This window comes from Bolinopsis microptera, chromosome 13 (genome assembly GCF_026151205.1).
Source record: "Bolinopsis microptera isolate Bmic1 chromosome 13, MBARI_Bmic_1.0, whole genome shotgun sequence".
Classification (NCBI taxonomy): Eukaryota; Metazoa; Ctenophora; class Tentaculata; order Lobata; family Bolinopsidae; genus Bolinopsis; species Bolinopsis microptera.
In genome coordinates this window covers 7,999,877-8,026,313 of record NC_087084.1, presented here as the reverse complement: position 1 = coordinate 8,026,313, position 26,437 = coordinate 7,999,877, and the positions used below count along the sequence as shown (strand labels likewise).

The following is a 26,437-nucleotide window of genomic DNA, read 5'->3' as shown; positions in this document are numbered from 1 at the left end:
GACCAATTGTGATAAGTCCAAATGTAGTTTGGGCAAGTGTATAGTAAAAATCGGGGAGCAACTGCGTGCAGGAAGATTTACCTTCAGGAGCAATAACCCTGACGTCATTCCATCACCCAAGATCGTCAAGGACTTTTTAGGGATAGAAAACTTGACTAAACAACAGTACGATTTAATAAATTCAGACGAGAAGTTCTTGTGGATCAATGGACCCGCTGGAGCCGGTAAAACTGTTGTTCTACTAGCCAAGATACTACAACTAGCATTGTCAACTAGTGAAGACAATAAAATTGTGTTATTCTGTGAAACGTCTGTCATTGATGGCACCATGACATACCCAGAGCATCTACATAAGCCGCTAGAAAAAGCAGGTGTTAAGCACGTTCCTATTTTTTCTACAGAAATTATTGGTTACAAACATGTTGATGAATTCTGGCGTAAAATAAGAGGCTATCTTAATGACAATCAAGTTGTCATAATAATGCTTAGGGGTTTAAATGTTAAACCTACGACTATCAAAGGTCTTAGCAATGCATCACTAATAAAATTTATACGTTTACTGCAAGGAAAAGAAATTCACGTGTTTTTCGACGATATTCAAGGAGCATTCAGGTGGGATATGGTAAAAGACAAAATCAATAGAGACTATAAGATATTTAAAGCATTGTTCGAACTGTCATGTTCTTGTCACGTTTGGATCACATGTGACACGTTACAAAATCCGCTTTACATTGCTGATGAGGAGGAAAGGTTAAGACATGACTCTATACTGACCGGATTTGTTAAAGACGAATTATCATCTACACAGCTTGTAAGTCTATCTAAGAACTTGAGAAACACCTCTGATTTGTCGAGAACATTGTCAATCATTCGAGAACATATCATTGAGCCGGGAAACCTTGTATCAACATTTAGAAATGATTTCGCAATTTTACAAGCCCCTGGGCACTACATACATGGACCAAAATCTATTGTTCATGTTCTGCAAAATTTTGATGAGAAACTTCTGTATGATATTTTTGTCAACGAATTTAATGAATTATGTTTCGATAATATGATAGATAGTAATGATGTGGGTATTATTTACACTTCTCAGGATTCATACACACTGAATTTAATTAAATCTATTACGGATGGGATATTATCATCAAAAGATATTACACCAAGGCAGCTGTTGTCAACATATTCACAAGAATGGTCTGCAGTTATAGTATTTCAATTGAAATTTGATCGTGAAGCATTTATTGAAGGGTCAGCAAAGGTTTGGTGTAGTTCAGAATTTTTATATATGGCCATGTCACGAGCACGAGTTAAGTGCACAGTAATAATGTTTCCTTTAGAAGGTATGATACCTGAGGATTATCATCGCATGTGTAATCTACTGGATAAGCTTAAAGATTCTGTTGAAGTAAGATATCACTAAAGATATCACTAACACTTCAAACTTTAAAATACAATTAATTAACTAAACCAGATTACTTTATTAATTAAGGATTTAAATATCTTGTGAATAAACATCTGTATAATTTGAAAAGTATAAAGCCTGATGTTGTACTACTTTATCTTAGCTTGTAGTTGATGATATGATTGAGCCGGGACACAGTTGCAGTGACCTTGTCAGTTTAACAGAATATTCATCATATATATAATATGATAATATGTGAAAATTGCATTATAACTGTTTTATTAAGTTATTATAACGTGTAACAACTGCTTTATAATTATCACTTTACAACATCTAAAATTAAATATCCGTCTAAATCCGGTTTCAGCCCTGCCGGAAATCAAGCGGAAATTTCAAACCGTCCATAGATAATACACGAGCACTGCAATACCATGATCTAAGAAGAGTAGTGTTGTTGTTTATCTCCCATTATGAGGGGGAGGGGGGGTCCGAGAACAATAAATATTTTTGTCAGTAGGCAGGCTTTGTCCTACCCGGCGCCTGCTTGCAACGCCTAGCTCACCAGAGCGCCTAGTTTGTCGTGAAATTGACAGTTTACCCTTTAATCAGTTAACCTTGTAAGCTTGCATATTACAGATTCTTAACATTTTGTTGCTCAAATCTTAAGTCAAAATTTTCTATAGCAGTCAATTGGTCATCCCACGGCCCACGCCCACATATCTGCTATAAGCCTTAACTTTCCCTAGAGCTAATTATATTATCATTTTCATCTCTACAAGACCTTAAAGACACGTGACCTAAGTAACAAGGCCTCAACTTTACAACTGTAAAAGAAGATCTTTCAAACAAAATTTCATTCGAAGTTTTTATTTACAATAAAATTACATGTAAACCTCAATTTCAGTAACGGAAACTTCTTCTTTTTCGATAAGAACAAAAGCATTAAAAAATTTATGCCCAGTTCTACAACATATCCCAAAATGTCAAAATTGACTTCGCCCCCCCCCCCCCCTCTGTGGCCTTAATTCTTTAATGGACACTTAAATTTTGGTCCTATAACATCATAATTATATTGTTGTTATATTCCTTTGGTTGAGCCCTGTTCGTTTTGAATTATTAGCATAAGCAAGATATTATGCCTTGCGTTATGACCGTTATTATTGGATTACATGGAAGGTTCTGTGAAACGTTTCGGCTTAGTTTCGTGCACACACACACATGACGCACACATATGACTCACGAGCATACACGGCACACACACATTCAAGTAGCATGATCTTAGAAGAGTAGTTCTGTTGTTGTTCTGGAATGTGAATTATGTAATACCGGGAGATGAGCCGTATTATAATTAGCGAGTGTAACTTTTCTGTCATTTCTCTTTGTGCTCACTGTGTTTCGTGAGGTATAATTCTTCGTGTGGTTGTACTGCGATTGAGTAACAGCAACATATAGCGATATATGTGCGACAATGTCGGCTACCTAGCGATTCAAGTCACTTTATTGTGACGATTTCAATATCTAACGTTGTTAAGTTAGTGATAACTTAATCGTAATTATTAAGATATATGTTAATTAACAAATTTTTTAAAAGTTGTCTTTTTATTTGTACGTGTCTTCATCACTCTGCATCTTACTTTCCACTTTCTGTACATGTCATTAACGGGGGCTGGTGATCACCTCAATAAGTGGTGACTGCTGGTTTTTTACTAAGAAAGTGAGACAGAGCTTAGCAAGTGGCAGAATCCGGGACTCCTCTTACAACCAGGTTCCATCTTTATAAAAATAGTTTCGGCTAAAACTATAAATCTACACATCCCTTTTACGGTGTAACAGGTTCTTCCATTCCACTCGGTTCAGAGCTAACTGTCGTACTGCATCTCGGCTGATGTTGTCAACACCTGTAAAGCTAGCAGCATCCTCTAGTTTCAATTACTGAGTGTACATTTTCTGTCATTTCTCTTTGTGCTCTCTGTGTTTCGTGAGGTATATTTCTTCGTGTTATTTGATTATCTTACGTTGTACAGTTGGTGATAAGTTAGTGCAAACCAGCAAACTCGTAGTTATTTAGATCTATGTTATTTCAGATATTTTACAGTTGATTTTATTTGTACGTTTCTTTTTCACTCTGGACCTTAAATTCCATTTTCTATACCTATCAATATTCAATAAGTGGTGACCGCTGGTTTTCCACTAAGACAGTGACAGAGTTTGGCAAGTGGTAAATCCGGGAGTCCTTTCACTACCAGGTTGTATCAAAAATAGTTCCGCCAAAACTCTATTTACTGATACTTGATGGGCAATAGCTCTAGTAGTGTCAAGGCCTCGGTATTATTTTACATTTGTTTAGCTGACAAGGTTAATTTGGACTAAAGTACTAAACATTTGCACTACAGTGAAGATTGCTATGACCAAGAAGGAAACACAGTATGAGAAATACCTGCGGAATGGGAGTGAGATATTTGAAACCTACTGTTCAACTGGAGACAAACATCCCATCATGTTACCCAGAGCTCCTCAACAAAAGTATGTAGACCTTTACCCTGAAGATCAGCCCGGATGTAGTTTTGAAAATGATAGAAACCAGCAACTCAACTATGAGGCTGAGGTAATTGTATACAGAGCTTTAGAGAAACTGAGTGGTGGAGATTATATTGTTCTTCATAGTTTTGAATATACTCATTTCCAATATTATCTGAGAGATTTAACCCATGTTAAACGAAAATGTACAGAGTGTAAGAAGAGAGCAACTAACCGAGAAGGCGAGTGCGATTTTGTAGTGATAACACCAAACTGCTTTGTAATTATTGAAGTGAAGAATATGGGTCATATCGGGAATCAATCAGACCCTGGGTGTAACAAAGATCAACAGTCACAAACATTGGCCAAAACGTTCCAGAAATCACTGGACCAGAGGAACAAGATGGCACAATTTGTTAAGAGATTTTGTAAACGGTTAACAGTTCTCCAGTTTACTGTTTACCCCAACTTTGAAAAAGCATTCAAGAAAGAATTTCCGCTCAGCAGGGGTCAACTTTCATCAATCATTGTCAAAGAAGATTTAGACGATTTCAGTGATTGGTGGAAAGACAATGTAAGTTATCTAGTCTTGGATGAGCCTTTGCGTCCTGAGTTTCGTACCAAACATGAACATGTTCGGAACTTATTATTAGCTATATCGTGTACAGATACGACCATTTGCGATAAGTCCAAATGTAGTTTGGGTAAGTGTATAGTAAAAATCGGCGAGCAACTGCGTTTAGGAAGATTTACCTTCAGGAGCAATAACCCTGACGTTATTCCATCACCCAAGATCGTCAAGGACTTTTTAGGAATAGACAACTTGACTGAACAACAGTACGACTTGATAAATTCCGATGAGAAGTTCTTGTGGATCAATGGACCCGCTGGAGCTAGTAAAACTGTTGTACTACTAGCTAAGATACTACAACTAGCATTGTCAAGTGAAGATAACAAAATTGTGTTATTCTGTGAAACGTGTGTTATTGATGAAAACATGATATCCCCAGAGTATCTACATAAGCCGCTAGAAAAAGCAGGTGTTAAGCACGTTTCTATTTGTTTTGAAGAAATGATTGGTAAACCTGCTCATGAAATCTGGCGTAAAATAAGAGGCTATCTTAAGGACAAACAAGTTGTCATAATGATGCTTAAGGATTTTAATACTGAAACTAACTATATCAAAGGCATCGATAATACATCGCTAATAATCTTAATACGTTTATTTCAAGGAAAAGGAGTTCACGTGTTTTTCGACGATATTCAAGGAGTGTTAAGGTGGGATAAAGTAAAAGGAAAAATGATTAAGGAGTATGATGTATATAAAGCATTGTTCGAACTGTCATGTTCTTGTCACGTTTGGATCTCATGTGACACGTTACAAAGCCCTATTTATATTGCTGATGAGGAGGAAAGGTTAAGACATGACTCTAGACTAACTAGATTTCTTAATTATCATCTACACAGCGTGTAAGTCTATCAAAGAATTTAAGAAACACCAGTGATTTGTCAAGAACATTGTCAGTAATTCGAGAACATATCATTGAGCCGGGAAACCTTGTATTACCATTTACAAAGGATTTCGCCATTTTACAAGCCCCCGGGCACTACATACATGGACCAAAATCTATCGTGCATGTTCTGCAAAAGTTAAACAAGGAACTTATATATTCTATTTTTGACAAAGAATTTAATGAATTATGTTTTGATTATATGATAGATGGTAATAATGTGGGTATTCTTTATACTCTCTGTGATCCTGATAATGGCACAGACAATTTAGTTAAAACCATTGTGGATGGGATTTTATTATCAAAAGATATTACACCAAGGAGGGTGATGTCAACATATTCACAAGAATGGCCTGCAGTTATAGTTTTGCAACGGTTATATGATTGTGAAGCTAAGACACAGATTGAAGTGTCTGGACCGCGACCGTTTTCATTTGATCCAGACCTTTTATATCTTGCCATGTCACGAGCACGAGTTAAGTGCACAATAATAATGTTTCCTGTAGAAGGTGATATTCTTGAGGATTATCATCGCATGAGTAGTCTACTTGATAAGCTCAAAGATTCTGTTGAAGTAAGATATCATTAACACTTCAAACTTTAAAATAAAATGTATTAACTGAACCAAATTAATTAATTAATTAGGGATTTAAATATCTTGTGATTAAACATCGGTATTTCATCGGAAATTTCAAACCGTCCAGAGATAATTCACGAGCACTGCAATACCATGATCTTAGAAGAGTAGTTCTCTTGTTGTTCTGGAATGGGGGGTGATGCAACGTCAATTAATGTCAATTAATGTCAATTAATGTCAATTAATGTCAATTAATGTCAATTAATGTCAATTAATGTCAATGTCAGTTTTGCAAAATTTTGGAATACTGACATTAATTGACACGATATTTTTCGACCAGAGATTATGTAGTTCTACCATATTTTTAGCACATTAGAACGTTTATATCATCAATTTATTCACTACTATCACATATGGAAATGTGAAATGTGAAAAAAATTCAGATCATTAAACAATAAAACTAAAATAATACGGTTTTCCGAAATTTAATTTTCTTTAATGGGCGTGGTCATCCAAGGGCGTGGTTCTCAACATCATCAGAACTTAAAACCCACATTAAACGAAATGCCTTCATGACATTTATATTTGAATAACGAATCTTAAACAGCTAACATTACTCCTTCATACTAAAAAAGCCGATTCTATATATTTTACCTGTATAAGAAACCAATAAAATATAGGCGTGGCCGGTGGGGACCGAAGATGGAAGAGTTGGAAGCTGAAATTTTTTTGGTGGTCTTTGAACCTAAGGATCAACAGATAAAAACATACTCATAATTATTCAAGGACATTTTGTTTTTTTGAACCGGTCTAACTTACATAGAAGCATAGACGTGAATATCTTGAATATTTATCGAATAATGATAATCTCAAATTTCAAGACAAATTAATTTCAATTAATGTCAATTAATGTCAATTAATGTCAATGTCAGTTTGGGGTTTTTATGGAATACTGACATTAATTGACGTTGCATCACCCCCCTGGAAAGCTGGAATGTGAATTATGTTATACCGGGACATGAGCCGTGTTACAATGAGTGAGTGTAACTTTTCTGTCATTTCTCTTTGTGCTCTCTGTGTTTCGAGAGGTAAAATTCTTCGTGTGGTTGTACTGCGATAGTGTAACAGCAACATATAATAGCGATATATGTGCGACAATGTCGGCTACCTAGCGATTCAAGTCGCTATATTGTGACGATTTCAATATCTAACGTTGTTAAGTTAGTGATATAAAAATGTAGTTTGGGCTAAAACTCTAACTCTGCACATCCCTTTTACGGCGAAACAGGTTCTTCCATTCCACTCGGTTCAGAGCTAACTGTCGTACTGCATCTCGGCTGATGTTGTCAACACCTGTCAAGCTAGCAGCATCCTCTAGTTTCAATTACTGAGTGTACATTTTCTGTCATTTCTCTTTGTGCTCTCTGTGTTTCGTGAGGTATATTTCTTCGTGTTATTTGATTATCTTACGTTGTAAAGTTAGTGATAACTTAGTCGTAGTTATAAAGATCTACGTTAATAAAGATATTTTTAAAGTTGTCTTTTTATTTGTCCGTTTCTTTTTCACTTTGGACCTTAAGTTCCATTTTCTGTACCTATCAATAAGTGGTGACCCCTAAGACAGTGACAGAGTTTGGCAAGTGGTAAATCCGGGAGTCCTTTCACGACCAGGTTGTATCAAAAAGAGTTCCGCTAAAACTCTATTTACTGATACTTGATGGGTGATAGCTCTAGTAGTGTCAGGGCCTCAGTATTATTTTACATTTGTTTAGCTGACAAGGTTAATTGTGACTAAAGTACTTAACATGTGCACTACAGTGAGGATTGCTATGACCAGGAATGAAACACAGTACGAGAAATACCTGCAGAATGGAAATGAGATATTTAAAACCTACTGTTCAACTGGAGCCAAACATCCCATCATGTTACCCAGAGCTCCTCAACAAAAGTATGTAGACCTTTACCCTGGAGATCAGCCCGGATGTAGTTTTGAAAACGACAGAAATCAGCAACTCAACTACGAGGCTGAGGTTATTGTATACAGAGCTTTGGAGAAACTGAGTGGTGGAGATTATATTGTTCTTCATAGTTTTGAATATACTCATTTCCAATATTATCTGGGAGATTTAACCCATGTTAAACGAAAATGTACAGAGTGTAAGAAGAGAGCAACTAACCGAGAAGGCGAGTGCGACTTTGTAGTGATAGCACCAAATTGCTTTGTAATTATTGAAGTGAAGAATATGGGTCATATCAGGAATCAATCAGACCCTGGGTGTAACAATAATCAACATTCGCAAGCGTTGGCCAAAACTTTCCAGAAATCATTGGACCAGAGGAACAAGATGGTACAATTTGTTAAGAGATTTTGTAAACGGTTAACAGTTCTCCAGTTTACCATTTACCCCAACTTTGAAAGAGCATTCAAGAAAGAATTTCCGATAAGCAGAGATAAACTTTCGTCAATAATTTTCAAAGAAGATTTAGAAGATTTTAGTGATTGGTGGAAAGACAATGTAAGTGATCTAGTCTTGGATGAGCCTTTGCGTCCTGAGTTTCGCACCAAACATGAAGATGTTAGGAACTTATTATTAGCTATATGGTGTACAGACAAGACCATTTGTGATAAGTCCAAATGTAGTTTGGGTAAGTGTATAGTAAAAATTGGCGAGCAACTGCGTTCAGGAAGATTTACCTTCAGGAGCAATAACCCTGAAGTCATTCCATCACCCAAGATAGTCAAGGACTTTTTAGGAATAGACAACTTGACTAAACAACAGTACGACGTGATAAATTCAAATGAGAAGTTCTTGTGGATCAATGGACCCGCTGGAGCCGGTAAAACTGTTGTACTACTAGCCAAGATACTACAACTAGCATTGTCAAGTGAGGACAACAAAATAGTGCTATTCTGTGAAATTTGTGACACTGATGAAGTCATGACATCCCCAGAGCATCTACATAAGCCGCTAGAAAAAGCAGGTGTTAAGCACGTTTTTGCTGTTGCTACAGAATTAATGTGGAACAAACCCTTCTCTGAAAGCTATCTATATACCCTCGATAGAGAAATGATTGATGAACCTGGTTATGAATTCTATCGTAGAATAAGAGACTATCTTAATGACAATCAGGTTGTCATAATAAATCTAAGTGCGTGTGATGCTAAAACAGGGAGGATCAAAAGTATGGATAATGAGCCGCTAATATCCTTTATACGCTTATTTCAAGGAAAAGGAATTCACGTGTTTTTTGACGATATTCAAGGAACGTTCAGGTGGGACATAGCGAACGAAATTAAAGACTATGAGACATTTAAAGCATTGTTAGAACTGTCATGTTCTTGTCACGTTTGGATCTCATGTGACACGTTACAAAGTCATATTTATATATCTGATGAGGAAGGTAAGTTCGGACATGACTCTAGACTAGCAAGACTTTTTAGCGACGAATTATCATCTACACAGCTTGTAAGTCTTTCAAAGAACTTGAGAAATACCTCTGATTTGTCGATAATATTGTCAGTCATTCGAGAACATATCATTGAGCCGGGACACATTGTATCAACGTTTAGAAATGATTTCGCAATTATACAAACCCATGGACACTACATACATGGACCAAAAATTATCGTACATGTTCTGCAGAAGTTTAATGAGAAACTTATATATTCTATTTTTGACAAAGAATTTAATGAATTATGTTTTGATGATATGATAGATGATAATGATGTAGGTATTCTTTATACTCTTTGTAATAAGGAAACAGGAAATTTAGTTAAAGCCATTGTGGATGGGATATTATTTTCAAAAGATATTACACCAAGGATGGTGTTATCGACATATTCACAAGAATGGCCTGCAGTTATAGCATTGCAGATGTTAGTTGATCATACACTTGATTTTCAAAATAAAAGTAAAGAGTTTTCAATCGATACAGAACATTTATATCTTGCCATGTCACGAGCAAGAGGTAAGTGCACAGTAATTATGTTTCCTGAAAAAGGTAATATACGTGAGGATTATCATCGCATGAAAAGTCTACTTAATAAGCTCAAAGATTTTGCTGAAGTAAGATGTCATTAACACTTCAAACTTTAAAATACAATTTATTAACTGAACCAGATTAATTTATAATTCATAATCCAAATATTTTGTGAATAAACATCATCACGTCATGATAAATTTGAAAAGTGTACAGCCTGAAGTTGTACTGCTTTATATTTGTTTGTAATTGATGATAATTCTAATAATAGTAAATGTATGTGATTTTATATAAGCATGATATTTTAGACGATTCTATCAAATTAATTTTAAAACTTTGTCAACCAGTTGTATTATGTAGTAGTGACCTTGTTAGTTTAACAAAATTATTATTATGTGTAAAAATTGCATTATAACTGTTTTAATAAGTTATTATGTGTACCAACTGCTTTATAATTATCACTTTACAACATCTAAAATTAAATATCCGGCTAAATCCGGTTTCAGCCCTGGTCCGGTGTAAAAGCTGCCGGAAATCAACCGGAAATATCAAACCGTCCAGAGATCATACACGAGCACTGCAATACCATGATCTAAGAAGAGTAGTGTTGTTGTTCATCTCCCATTATGAGGGGGAGGGGGGGTTCGAGAACAATAAATATTTTTGTCAGTAGGCAGGCTTTGTCCTACCCGGCGCCTACCCTCAACGCCTAGCTCACCAGAGCGCCTAGTTTGTTGTGAAATTGACGTTAACAGTTGACCCTTTAATCAATTAACCTTTTAAGCTCGTAAATTACAGATTCTTAATATTTTGTTGCTCAAATCTAAAGTCAAGATTTTCTATAGCAGTCAATCGGTCATCCCACGCCCACATATCTGTTATCTTACTATATATAAAGCGAGACGATATATATATATATATATATATCTGTGCCATTTTACTGACACCACGGCATCAACTTTAACGTGACTTTCTGCAAAAACCGTAAAAGATATACAACTGAAACTTTTTTGACTGGGTCAAATACTTTAATGGCCTACAAATCAGCATGAACAAATAAAAAATTGGCCAAGGAATAATGATTTTAGAGCCCAAAATTTGGACCCGCAAGTGGTGTCAAAAACGCCAATTAAATAGGTAATAATCATTTTAGTCTCTTGAGTCTTGACACCGTTTAGGGTTATATTATACGGGTTCCTGCTATCTATATTATCATTTTCATCTCTACAAGACTTGAAGAACACGTGACCTAAGTAACAAGGTCTTAACTTTACAACTGTAAAAGAAGATCTTTCAAACAAAATTTCATTCGAAGTTTTCATTTACAATAAAATTAAATGTAAACCTTAATTTTAGAAACGGAAACTTCTTCTTTTTCGATAAGAACAAAAGCATTAGAAAATTTATGCCAAGCTCTACAACATATCCCAAAATGTCAAAATTGACCTCGCCCCCCCCCCCCCCCCTCTCTCTGTGGCCTTCTTTAATGGACACTTGAATGTTGGTCCTATAACATGTATAACTATACTGTAGTTATATTCCTTTGGTTGAGCCCCGTTAGTTTTGAATTATTAGCAAGATATTATACCTTGCGTTATGACCGTTATTATTGGATTACATGGAAGGTTCTGTGAAACGTTTCGGCTTAGTTTCGTGCACGCACACTCACGACTTACGAGCATACACATCACACACATAAATTCAAATTTCAAGTACCATGATCTAAGAAGAGTAGTTCTGTTGTGTGTTGTTGTTCTGGAATGTGAATTATGTAATACCGGGAGATGGACCGTGTTATAATTAGCGAGTGTAACTTTTCTGTCATTTCTCTTTGTGCTCTCTGTGTTTCGTGAGGTTTATTTCTTCGTGTTATTTGATTATCTTACGTTGCAAAGTTAGTGATAACTTAGTCGTAGTTATTAAGATATATTATGTTACTTAAGGTATTTCAACATTTGTCTTTATTTGTACGTGTCTTTAATTCAGTGGCGTAACGAAGGGCCCCGCTGATCCCGCTGTGCGGGGAGAGGGGGGGGGGGGGCGCCGTCTTGGGGGGGGGGGGGGGGGGGCGCCAAATCGTTGTTTGAATGTGGGACAATTTCGTAAACTTAACTAAAGTACTAGCAAAACTGCGCATTTTACTCTAGATGCACACTTTTTTAGAGATTTTACCGGCGTATGCTCTAAAATCACTTAATTTATTCAATTTTAGGGAGGGGCACCAAAAGGGGAGGGGGCGCCAACTTGGGGGCGCTTTTTCAGCGGGAGGGCGCCAACAGACAACGTTACGCCACGACTCGTTATCACTCTGCATCTTAAATTCCACTTTCTGTACCTGTCATTAAAGGGGGCTGGTTGTCACCTCAATAATATAAGTGGTGACTGCTGCTTTTCTACTAAGAAAGTGAGAAGGAGTTTAGCAAGGGGCAAATCCGGGACTCCTCTTACTACCAGGTTGTATCTTTATAAAAATAGTTCCGCTAAAACCCCAAGTACTGATACTTGATGGGTGATAACTCCTAGCGTCAGAACCTCGGTATTGTTTTATATTTCTTTAGCTGACAAGGTTAATTTATACTAAAGTACAAAACATTTGCACTACAGTGAAGATTGCTATGACCAAGAAAGAAACACAGTACGAGAAATACCTGCGGAATGGAAATGATATATTTGAAACCTACTGTTCAACTGGAGACAAACATCCCATCATGTTACCCAGAGCTCCTCAACAAAAGTATGTAGACCTTTACCCTGAAGATCAGCCCGGATGTAGTTTTGAAAACGACAGAAACCAGCAACTCAACTACGAGGCTGAGGTTATTGTATACAGAGCTTTAGAGAAACTGAGTGAAGGAGATTTTATTGTTCTTCATAGTTTTGAATATACTCATTTCCAATATTATCTGGGAAATTTAACCCATGTTAAACGAAAATGTACAGAGTGTAAGCAGAGAGCAACTAACAGGGAGGGCGAGTGCGACTTTGTAGTGATTTCACCAAACTACTTTGTAATTATTGAAGTGAAGAATATGGGTCATATCGGGAATCAATCAGACCCTGGGTGTAACAAAAATCAACAGTCGCAAGCGTTGTGCAAAACTTTCCAGAAATCACTGGACCAGAGGAACAAGATGCTACAATTTATTAAGAGATTTTGTAAACGGTTAACAGTACTCCAGTTTACCGTTTACCCCAACTTTCAAAAAGCATTCAAGAAAGAATTTCCGCTAAGCAGGGATCAACTTTCATCAATAATTTTCAAAGAAGATTTGGACGATTTTAGTGATTGGTGGACAGACAATGTAAGTGATCTAGTCTTGGATGAGCCTTTACATCCTGAGTTTCGCACCAAACATGAAGATGTTAGGAACTTATTATTAGCTATATGGTGTACAGACAAGACCATTTGTGATAAGTCCAAATGTAGTTTGGGTAAGCGTGTAGTGAATATCAACAAACAACTGCGTTCAGGAAAATTTACCTTCAGAATCAATAACCCTCAAGTTACTCCATCACCCACAATTGTCAAGGACTTTTTAGGAATAGACAACTTGACTAAACAACAGTTCGATTTGATACATTCAAATGAGAAGTTCTTGTGGATCAATGGACCCGCTGGAGCTGGTAAAACTGTTGTACTACTAGCTAAGATACTACAACTAGCATTGTCAAGTGAAGACAACAAAATTGTGTTATTCTGTGAAACGTGTAACATTGGTGACGCCATGATATCCCCAGAGCATCTACATAAACCGCTAGAAAAAGCAGGTGTTAAGCACATTTTTATTTTTGGTAGAGAAATATTCTATAACACTGCTGATGAAGTCTATTGTAGAACAAGAGACTATCTTCATGACAATCAAGTTGTCATAATAATGGTCAGCGATTCAAATGCTAAAACTGGGGGTATCAACAATATCAATAATCCATCGCTAACGTACTTTATACGTTTATTTTAAGGAAGAGGAATTCACTTGTTTTTCGACGATATTCAAGGAACGTTCAGTTGGGATAATGTAAAAGAAGGCACAAATAAATACTATGAATTACTCAAAACATTGTTCGAACTGTCATGTTCTTGTCTCGTTTGGATCTCATGTGACACGTTACAAAGTCCTCTTTATATCACTGATGAGGAGGAAAGGTTCGGAAATGACTGTAGACTAACCAGACTTTTTAACTACGAATTATCATCTACACAGCTTGTAAGTCTATCAAAGAACTTGAGAAACACCTCTGATTTGGCGAGAACATTGTCAGTCATTCGAGAACATATCATTGAGCCGGGAAACATAGTTTCAACATTTAGAAAGGATTTCGCCATTTTACAAGCCCCCGGGCACTACATACATGGACCAAAAACTGTCGTGCATGTTCTGCAAAAGTATAACGAGGAACTTATATATTCTATTTTTGACAAGGAATTTAAAGAATTATGTTTTGATGATATGATAGATAGTAATGATGTGGGTATTCTTTACAATCTTGAGGGTAATGGCAAAGACAATTTAGTTAAAACCATTGTGGATGGGATATTATTTTCAAACGATCGCGATGTTACACCATGGTTTGTGCTGTCAACATATTCAAAAGAATTGCCTGCAGCAGTTATATTTTTGCAACAGTTATTTAATTCAAGTGAAACTGAGACACTTTTATCTGTCGCTTCAGAACTTTTATATCTTGCCATGTCACGAGCACGAGTTAAGTGCACAGTAATAATGTTTCCTAATTTGAAAGGTACTATACTTGATGATTATCATCGCATGTGTAGTCTACTTGATAAACTCAAAGATTCTGTTGAAGTAAGATATCATTAACACTTCAAACTTTAAAATGCAATTAATTAACTGAACCAGATTACTTTATTAATTAGGGATTTAAATATCTCGTGAATAAACATCGGTATAATTTGAAAAGTATAAACTTGATAAAGCCTGATGTTGTATTACTTTATCTTCGCTTGTAGTTGATGATATGATTGAGCCGGAACACAGTTGCAGTGACCTTGTCAGTTTAACAGAATATTTATCATATATAATATGTAAAAATTGCATTATAACTGTTTTATTAAGTTATCATGACGTGTAATAACTGGTTTATATTTTTCACTTTACAACATCTAAAATTAAATATCCGTCTAAAACTTAATCCGGTTTAAGCCCTGGTCCGGTTTAAAAGTTGCCAGAAATCAACTGAAAATTTCAAACCGTCCAGAGATTATACACGAGCACTGCAATACCATGATCTAAGAAGTGTAGTTCTGTTGTTGTTCATCTCCCATTATGAAGGGGGGGGGGGGGGGGGGGGGGGGTGGGGTCCAAGAACAATATTTTTGCTTTAAAGCTTTAATGTTGCCTTAATGTTGCCTTAATGTTGTCTTAATGTTGTCTTATCGTTTGTTGTCTTATTGGTGTTTGTTGCGTTAACGTTGTCTTAATGTTGTCTTATAGTTATTGTTGTCTTAATGTTGTCTTATTGTTGTCTTATTATTGTCTTAATGTTGTCTTAATGTCCCATCGGTGTTCGTTCTAGTTCCCTTTTTGTCAGTATGCATTCATTGAAGTTTTTATTTTAAAAACGGAAACTAGTTCTCTTTCGATAAGAACAAAAGCATTAGAAAATGTATGCCGAGCTCTACAACATATCCCAAAATATCAAAATTGACCCCCCCCCCCCCCCCTCTGGCCTCTGTGGCCTTAATTCTTTAATGGACACTATAATTTTGGTCCCATAACATGTATATTTATATTGTTGTTATATTCCTTTGGTTGAGCCCCGTTCGTTTTGAATTATTAGCAAGATATTATGCCTTGTGTTATGACCGTTATTATTGGATTACATGAAAGGTTCTGTAAAACATTTCGGCTTAGTTTCGTGCACACACACACATGACGCACACACTTGACTCACGATCATACACGTCACAAACACACATTCAAATTTCAAGTACCATGATATAATAAGAGTAATTCTCTTGTTGTTCTGGAATGTGAATTATGTAATACCTGGAGATGAGCCGTGTTATAATTAGTGAGTGTAACTTTTCTGTCATTTCTCTTTGTGCTCTCTGTGCTTCGTGAGGTATATTTCTTCGTGTTACTTGATTATCTTACGTTGTAAAGTTAATGATAACTTTATCGCAGATCTAAGTTAACTAAAATGCTTTTAAAGTTTTTTTAATTTGTATTTATTGCACACCATTACTACTACAACATTAGACATTTAAACTCAATTCGGTTGAACTTAGAGTTAAGATCCGGTTTACCGGGAAAAAGATTGATATCCGGCAGTTACCGGTCTGGGAGCCCAAATCCCAGTCCAGTCGGTTCCGTATATCGAGTTAGAATGTCATTACAACTTAAATACGTCACTATAACATCAGTACTAAATAATTAAATTATTACAATATTATGAAGGTGGGGGGGGGGTTGGGGGTCCGAGGACGAAAAATGTTTTTCCCAGTTGACAGGCCATATCCTATACGGCACATGCACGCTACCCCTAGCCCACCAGAGCGCTTGTTTGTCGTAAAATCTCGTTTGCTTGAACGCACGACTCACAAGCGTACACTACACACGCACATTCCAGTACCATGATCTAAGAAGAGTAGTTCTGTTGTTCTGGAATGTGAATTATGTAATACCGGGAGATGAGCCGTGTTATAATTAGTGAGTGTAACTTTTCTGTCATTTCTCTTTGTGCTTTCTGTGTTTCGTGAGGTATAATTCTTCGTGTTATTTCATTATCTTGCGTTGTAAAGTTAGTAATAACTAAGTCGTAGTTATTAATAACTATGTTGATTAAGGTATTTTTTAAAATGTACAGGGAAGGGAGCCGGGGGGCAAAAGTCAGTACCCATACGTTGGCCTTAATAGCTCAGTCATTGAGTCCCCAATTGAAATAATTCTTTCCGGTATGACTTACTACCACCACTGGTTCGAGGAATTTGTCAAATCGAAAAATATTCGTGTTAATTTTTCCAAATGAAGATTCATTTTCGCATTTATTTGATAGTTTGGATAGTCGGATCGAGCCAAATATTATTGAATGGTGTTTGGTCATTTAAATTAAAATTGTCCTGAAAAAATGAGAGTTCTAGCTTCTCAGATGTGATCACTTGATCAGGTGATTAGGTTGAGGCTAGATCCGCATTATGGGAATCGTGCAGAGAGCCCAATTACGGTGTCGTAATTAGGTAATCACTGATTACCCAATCAATTTTGCTAACTAGATAAAAAAATTGCTTGATAACTTTGTCATTTTAAATCCGTTTCGCACCATCTTTTCAGATCATATTCCGGATTAAATGACCTATTGCAATATTATGTTACAACAGAGTCTCTGACATGTTCACAAACACGAGTATAAGCAATTCAATGCTGATTGGGTGTGGGCCCCAAAAATCGAAATTTCAAATTTTGGTGACGGAATCCTCAAACAAGTAGGTAAAGTATGCCATCTGCAAAGCAACAACTCTCAAATATAAAACACGGCGGTGGTATAAGACCCAACGTATGGGTACTGAGTTTGGCCCCCCCCCCCCCCTGGGCCCTGTATATAAATATATTTTTCGCTAAAACCCTAAGTACTGATACTTGATGGGTGATAACTCCTAGCATCAGAACCTCCGTATTATTCTTAATTTGTTTAGCTGACAAGGTTAATTAAGACTAAAGTACTAAACGTTTGCACTACAGTAACGATTGCTATGACCAAGAAAGAAACACAGTACGAGAAATATCTGCGGAATGGAAATGAGATATTTGAAACATACTGTTCAACTGGCATGGAGACAAAGATCCCATCATGTTACCTAGAGCTCCTCAACAAAAGTATGTAGACCTTTACCCTGAAGATAAGCCCGGATGTAGTTTTGAAAATGACAGAAACCAGCAACTCAACTATGAGGCTGAGGTTATTGTATACAGAGCTTTAGAGAAACTGAGTGGAGGAGATTTTATTGTTCTTCATAGTTTTGAATATACTCATTTCCAATATTATCTGGGAGATTTAACCCATGTTAAACGAAAATGTACAGAGTGTAAGAAGAGAGCAACTAACCGAGAAGGCGAGTGCGACTTTGTAGTTATAGCACCAAACTGCTTTGTAATTATTGAAGTGAAGAATATGGGTCATATCAGGAATCAATCAGACCCTGGGTGTAACAATAATCAACAGTCGCAAGCGTTGGCCAAAACTTTCCAGAAATCATTGGACCAGAGGAACAAGATGGTACAATTTGTTAAGAGATTTTGTAAACGGTTAACAGTTCTCCAGTTTACCATATATTACCCCAACTTTGAAAGAGCATTCAAGAAAGAATTTCCGATAAGCAGAGATAAACTTTCGTCAATAATTTTCAAAGAAGATTTAGAAGATTTTAGTGATTGGTGGAAAGACAATGTAAGTGATCTAGTCTTGGATGAGCCTTTGCGTCCTGAGTTTCGCACCAAACATGAAAATGTTAGGAACTTATTATTAGCTATATGGTGTACAGACAAGACCATTTGTGATAAGTCCAAATGTAGTTTGGGTAAGTGTATATAGTAAAAATCGGCGAGCAACTGCGTTCAGGAAGATTTACCTTCAGAAGCAATAACCCTGACGTCATTCCATCACCCACGATTGTCAAGGACTTTTTAGGAATAGACAACTTGACTAAACAACAGTACGATTTGATAAATTCAGATGAGAAGTTCTTGTGGATCAATGGACCCGCTGGAGCTGGTAAAACTGTTGTACTACTAGCTAAGATGCTACAACTAGCATTGTCAAATGAAGAAAACATAATTGTTTTATTCTGTGAAACGTGTCACACTGATGAAGTCATGACATCCCCAGAGCATCTACATAAGCCGTTAGAAAAAGCAGGTGTTAAGCACGTTTTTATTTTTGTAACAGAAATAGCTGATAAACCTGCTGATGAACTCTGGAGTACAATAAGAGGCTATCTTAATGACAATCAAGTTGTCATAATGATGCTTAAGGATTTTAATGCTGAAACTAACTATATCGAAGGCATAGATAATACATCGTTAATAATCTTAATACGTTTATTTCAAGGAAAAGGAATTCACGTGTTTTTCGACGATATTCAAGGACTGTTCAGGTGGAATAGAGTAAAAGAAGACATCAATAAAATCTATGAGATATTTAGAGCATTTTTAGAACTGCCATGTTCTTGTCATGTTTGGATCTCATGTGACACGTTACAAAGCCCTATTTATGATGCTGATGAGGAGGAAATGTTTGGACATGCCTCTAGACTAGCAGCACTTTTTAACGACAAATTATCATCTACACAACCTGTAAGTTTATCAAAGAACTTGAGAAACACCTCTGATTTGTCGAGAACATTGTCAGTAATTCGAGAACATATCATTGAGCCGGGAAACCTTGTATCAAAATTTAGAAATGATTTCGCAATTTTACAAGTCCCCGGGCACTACATACATGGACCAAAAACTATCGTGCATGTTCTGCAAAAGTTTAACGAGGAACTTATATATTCTATTTTTGACAACGAATTTCATGAATTATGTTTTGATGATATGATAGATGGTAATGATGTGGGTATTCTTTATACTCTCAGTGAAAATGACACAACAAATTTAGTTAAAACCATTGTGGAAAGGATATTATTTTCAAAAGATATTACACCAAGGGGGGTGGTGTCAACATATTCACAAGAATGGCCAGCAGTTATAACACTGCAGCAATTATATGATTATGAAGCTGATACACTTATTGAAGGGCCTGAAAAGTTGTCATTTGATTCAGAACATTTATATATGGCCATGTCATTTGATTCAGAACATTTATATATGGCCATGTCACGAGCACGAGTTAAGTGCACAGTAATAATGTATCCTGAAAAAGGTACGATACTTGAGGATTATCATCGCATGTGTAGTCTACTTGATAAACTCAAAGATTCTGTTGAAGTAAGATATCACTAACACTTCAAACTTTAAAATACAATTTATTAATTGAATGAGATTAATTTATTAATTAGGGATTTAAATATCTTGTGAATTAACATCAGAATGAATTGCTTCATGTTTGTACTGTTTTATTTTACTATGTAGTTGATGATATTACCATACTACTGATTTTATATTTATGATATTTTAGACGAAGCTATGAAATGGCTTTTTTTTTGTTTTATGTAGAAGTAACTTTTGAAAGTTGAACAGAATTATTATTATACCTTACATTGTAACAAAATTATTACAATTGTCTCGTTATGTAACTTGTTACTTCCACTTATCAAATTAGATTATTATTATTACTAAAATATAAATAAAATCAAGTTTTATATAGTAGCTCAATTAAAGTAAACGTGAACTTCTTGGCCTGATTTAATTGTATAATAGACGATCAGCTAAGCTGGGAACCACATCTTAATCATTTATCTTTAAGCTGAACTCCAGTATTGTATCGATTAAGAGAATTTGCAAATTCATTCCCAAATCTGAATATTTGAATCTATACAATGCTCTTTTTATGTCACCATTTAGCTATTGTATAAGTTGCTGGGGTGAGATCCCTAAACATAAGCTGAATAAAATCTTTGCAATTCAAAAACGATGTATAAGACTGCTATTTGGTAACATTCCAAATTTTGATCATAAGGAATACTATTTAACCTGTGCACGTTCAAGAACTTATAACGAACATATGGCTAGCAAGAACTACTGTCTTGAACACACTAAACCGCTATTCACTGAGCAGATATTATGAACCTGGAGAATCTGCACATGTACCATACATTTATGGAACTATTCAAAATTCTTAAATTTGATGTCCCCCAGTCGATTAAAGATCTTTTCCAGTTCTGTCCTAGAAATGAAAAACTTCGTCTGATTGTCCCATTACTGAGGTTAGATATCTCCCAACAGAACTTTTTGTACACCTCTACGAAAATTTGGAATGACCTCAGCCCCTATGGCCCTTAACATCAATCAATATCGAGACCATGTCAGCAACCACAGTCTGTACGGTGATCTTCCTAAAGTCAGCTCCAAGATAACCCAACGAAGGCTCAGACTTGCAGGCCATGCTCACCGACATCCGGAGCTGACACTGAACAAACTGATCCTCTGGAAGCCGAGTCATGGGCATACTAACAGGGGGCGACCTTACCTAACACTACTAGATAACCTAAAAGCAGATACTGGGCTGAAATCAGTAGATGAGATAGCTAGACTGATGGAGGACAGAAAGCTGTGGAGAACTGTTGTCAATGGATCTCGGGAATACTACCCGCCTTAAGTCAAGTCAGTAAGTCAGCCCCTATGTATTCGAAATATGTGATGCTAATGAAGATGGGATAATAATCCCGGGTTCTTCCAAGAATTCAGATTTGTCAGCCTCGTCAGGTATTATTAAATCTAACCTTAAAAAGCACTTGCTATCCCTCCAAAATCGAGATGACCCTTAATACATGGTAACTAATTTATATTATATCTCAAATTCTAAATCCGGTACGGCTCTGCACACATGATATCTCTCTCGGCCATGAAACATGGCTAACCTTTTAAACTATGATTTAAATCCTAAACCTAAACTAAAACTCAACTGGGCTCTCCTATGTCACCAAACTAAACCAATAAGTAATTTTAGATTATTATATTTTCCTATATAATTTGTATAACGAGTATAATGACGTAGTGGATGGTTGAGGGGGTTTCAAGCACAGGTCACTCTAAAATCTTAAAGATAAGCAGTGGCCTTCGCCACTTGAAACCTCTTCAAACCTCCACCTCCCCTGATTTATTTGTTATTGATATTGTTTGATTGTGCCGTAAAAATAAATATTTGTTTTATTAAATATTTGTTTTATTAATTGTTGATCGCTAAAATACTCAATCATTTCAGTAAATTGGTAATTTACCCTTTTTAGTTTCTACGGTATGTGTCTAAACATGTTAAACCACTCCCACTAGTATAAATACTAAAAATACTAAAAATTAAATTACAAATCAATTTAGTAAATGAATAAATAGTAAATTAATAATCTACCTGTCTACGGTATGTGTCGGTACACTCAGGAACGTACACGAGACCAGCCTCTCTGAACAATTCCTCACAGTTGTCCTGACTCTCGTAATACCTGGTCAAATGACATTCCAATTAAATTCCACCTCATTCTATTATTAAAAATTGTTAATTAAATTAAATATTTACTAATTTTATAGGTGTATTTAGCAAAATTATTAATTATTATTATTATAACAAACAATTCTGTTTGAGGATACTGGATTATATGTGAAAAGATAAATTAGGTACATTTTTTCCTTTTTGCCTCATCTCATCTTGAAAACCATCTTTCAAAACATCCTTCTAAAATTCTGGTTTATGGAACCAGAATATCTACCTTTTTTCTGATCTCTGCTTTTTTTCATAACTTTTACAGTAAAATGTTAAAAAATATTAAAAAATAAACTGTACGTACTTTTCAATAAGTCGTTCAGGGTTCCACTTGAAGTGAACTAACAGTCGACGAACTAACGATCTTTTTATCTGATAGAGTCAGTAATTACTAATTTATTAACAATTAATTATCAAATAATTATCAAATAGCTAAAATATGATTAGCTATAAAATTACAATTAAATGAATTCAATGAATAATAATCAAATCATGGAAGACATTTCCATCCAATAATAAACTGAACTAAATGTTACCCACTTTAAATATTTCATTAACTCTGTCTATATATTTGTTCATCTCGCTGATAACGTCCGATGCCGCCACGATGTTGTATCTTCTTTCTTGCTGCAATAAATTGGTTGAAATAATAGAGTGATGGGAAGGGTAGTTACTAGTCATTCTTTTACGTTATCATGCTAGCTCCGCTCAGGTTTTTAAGTACCTTAAAAATAAGCGCCCCTAACTTTGGGGTTGTGGTTTGGATTAAGGTTGTGGTTGGATTGTGGTTGAGTTTGTGGTTTTGGTTAAGGTTAAGGTTGTGGTTAGGATGGGGATTGTGGTTGTGATTCAGGATGTGGTTGGGATTGGGATTGTGGTTAAGGCTGTGGTTGTGATTTAGGATGTGGTTGGGATTGGGATTGTGGTTAAGGTTGTGGTTGAGATTGTGGTTAATGATGTGGTTAAGGTTAGGATTGGGATTAAGGTTGTGGTTGGGATTAGCGACTAGTGTTACGGTTAGGGTTATGATAGAGCTTTGGGGCACGAGGTCCTGGCAAAACGAAACAAGACAAACTGACCTGATGAGTATCACTGGTTTCAGAGTTACTGTATTCAAGATCATCGTCGAAAGAGAAGTCTTCATCATGATCCGAGAACATTTAACATTTATAATAACAGCCTGCCGGCGGTGAATAATTAGATAAATAAAATAAAGTTTTACTATTTAAGTTTATACAGGATTATTGAGGTAAATATTGATTTCTTCCCACAGATATAGTTCATGAGACTCAAAATATTGAGATAAGTGAACTACTGATGATAGAGATATTGATAAGGAGATGAACTATGTTTTCTCAGACACGTGACAGAGATTAACCAATCAGCTTACTATATTGACCAATGAACACCCAGAATCACTGTCACGTGTCAACACAAATATGTTTCATCTCTCACTAGTACAGTACTCACTACAGGGCAATTCCACCGTGACGGACACCACGATTTTGCTGTTTTTTAAAGTTCAAACGAATGTTGTACTCGAGATGTTGTTTATTTATCAGCTCCAACTGTTTATTAGTCCACATTTAACCTTTCTACAGGTTGTGTGAAAATTTCAGACCCCTACTATTATTACTTTCTGAGATAGCACCCCTGTGACGGACGTGACGTAAATATGACACTTTTTTTGGGTGTCTACTCAGATGGTACCCAAATTTATCTCAAAAAGTTATCTATTGTATCTAATTTAAAATTACAATGATAGAAGAAGGTTTAGGGATTTCTGAGATGCCATTTTCTTAGAGATTGCTCAATTTTTGTTTGCGTGGCGCCATTTTCAAATTGTGACAGACGTGACTGTGACGGACACACGTTTTTTTTCAATTTTTCCAAATCTTCCACTTGACACTTTTATCTTGTTCAGTGACATCTACTCTGTATTCATGCCAATTTTTAGGCCTCAAATACCCCCAAGAGGTCTGCAACAGCCAAAATCGTCCATTTTGGGCATACGCTAGGGTATCAGTCTAGGGGCATCAATTATTTCTTTACTAGAACAAATTTATAACTCTGGTAAAACATTCATCACTGTTCAACGCATCATACTGTTGAGACCATCTCCTAAAAGTTTCATTACTTTAGTGTTTAAAATGTGGAAGATATTGAATTTTTACTTCAAAAATATGCGAAAATAGGGTTAAGTCCATTTTTTGTGCCTTTTACCTCTGAAAAAGTTGTAAGCAAATAAAATGGCAAAAAATCAGTAAATTAAATTATTGAATTGCATATGATGTTCTTTGATAGTCTAGTCAACATAATCAACACAATCCAACCTTATTTGACTTCTATTCGTCTTGGTTTTAGTCAAAATAATGGAAATATGGATAAAAATGGCTAAAAGTGAGCCGTATGCCCATATATGGGCATATACAAAATTATACATAACTCGGTCATTTTCTGTCCAATTTTTGATTTGACGACATAGTTTTGTTGAGGACGGCCTCAGCTTTAGGAAAAATGCCTTTAAAGTCTGTTTAAAGATTTTTTGGAGCATTTTCAAAAAAATGTGACGGACGCGACAAGTTGGGACCCCCCTTACAAAATTTTTTTCTTAAAAGATACAAGCCTGATAATTTCTACGGTACTCCCTTACCTTCAGAAGAGATAGGTTACAGTGGTTTTTTGAATATAAATAGCACTATGTGGCTCTGAAAAAACTTTTTTGCTTAATTTTGTGACGGACGTGACACCATCTTTGTGGAAATTTTTTAGAAAAAGTATTTGAGTAACGGTTTTGAAACTTTGCATAGCTCTCATTCTTATGCATATGCCTAAGTGTATGGAATTTCATAGAGAAATATTGCTGCATACCCAAACTATGGCCCTTTAAAAATTTGAACGATTTTTTTCATTTCCGAGTAGTGTTCCTTTGAATGAGAAAAATCAAAAGTTAACGCAATATGAAACAAAAAACTTTTGTTGACTTGTAAGGTTAAGAGTCTAATGAACATATTTTAACCAAAATTAGGTGCCTATCTTAACATTTTTCATTTTCACCAAGTGGAACCTTACCGTGGAATTGCCCTACAGTATCTATCAATGTGGCTACTAATCTTGAATTACTTAATTTTAATAGCACCTTATCAAATTCTGCTACTTTTTTATTCAAATGCGTGCTCAAAATCGTGCTCTTAATAAAATTAGACACCTCCCACTCCTTACCGGAATAGTTGTGATATGTATGAACAGAATATATTAGATAATTCAATTTTTAAAACTTCAAGTAGCCTATCAAACAAACGTTTAACATAATATGTAACGCATAAAATCATTTAAAGCATGTGAAATTTATTTTTAAAATCTTACTCATTTTAAGAATAATCAAAATAGAACAAAATCTATTGATCGATAAATGATATCCAGTGCTCCTTCGTTAATTTAAATATCAGTTATGTTAGTTGCACAACCACAACAAGATAAAACAACTTTTAAAATCCTTTAAATGAAAATTCGGAAGCTTTAACCATTTCAATGCATTATTGATGATCTTTTTTTTGTACAAAGATCGGGGCACTTCTTTGAGTTATCTTGATCATTTAACTTTTTGTGGTTTTGTTTGATACTTTATGATGATGAGAACAGCTTTCGTGTAACTGTGTACAGGAAATGCTCATGTTTTAACCATTTAAACTTGGTGAGCCGGGCGGAAAAAAGCCATGCTGCCAACCAAACTCGATATTCCCAACCGGAAAAGTTGACTTTTAAACACTTTCATCTCCGTGTCCAGTGCCACAAAAATTGAAAATATTTTATCCAAGTATTGCTAGATCAAACAATGCGTTTGTACAAATCACAAACACACATTTCTCCACTAATTCAATCGAACCAAACAACAGTTTCACATCCACTTCCACAGATAGAACCATAACAAGACCGTATCACATCAACCAATCACACCCCACCATCACAATCCCATGACATCCACCAACCAATCAGACAACGAGAATCAGTCACGTGACATTAAAATGGTAAACTTGTTTAACTGATGATTGATGCTTGATGAGCACAATTGCCCTGCTTGCTACCAATCACAACAAGCTCTCATCCTCGATACATCCCACATAATGGCGTGCTATTTCAACACTCTCTCCCTCCACCATCCGACCAATCACTGACCAGTATTTCTCAAGAGAACCAATCAGAACAGCCAGTTCAAATCACGTGGACACTCACTGTATCATGAGTTTATTGTTAAGTAGCAAGTCACGGATTGGAAAGTTTAAAAACTTT

General features: G+C 35.8%; 1 protein-coding gene across 1 annotated transcript in view; it reads right to left on the bottom strand.

The window, feature by feature from the left end:
- Positions 1 to 23,323, bottom strand: part of LOC134824909 (E3 ubiquitin-protein ligase ariadne-1-like) — a 69,533-nt gene extending 46,210 nt beyond the window's left edge. The window contains 4 exon segments of the mRNA XM_063836916.1: positions 22,019 to 22,109; positions 22,452 to 22,519; positions 22,688 to 22,774; positions 23,227 to 23,323. Coding sequence (XP_063692986.1) covers positions 22,019 to 22,109; positions 22,452 to 22,519; positions 22,688 to 22,774; positions 23,227 to 23,307 — 327 coding nt within the window. The 5' untranslated portion in view covers positions 23,308 to 23,323.
- Positions 23,324 to 26,437: the final 3,114 nt, after the last annotated feature.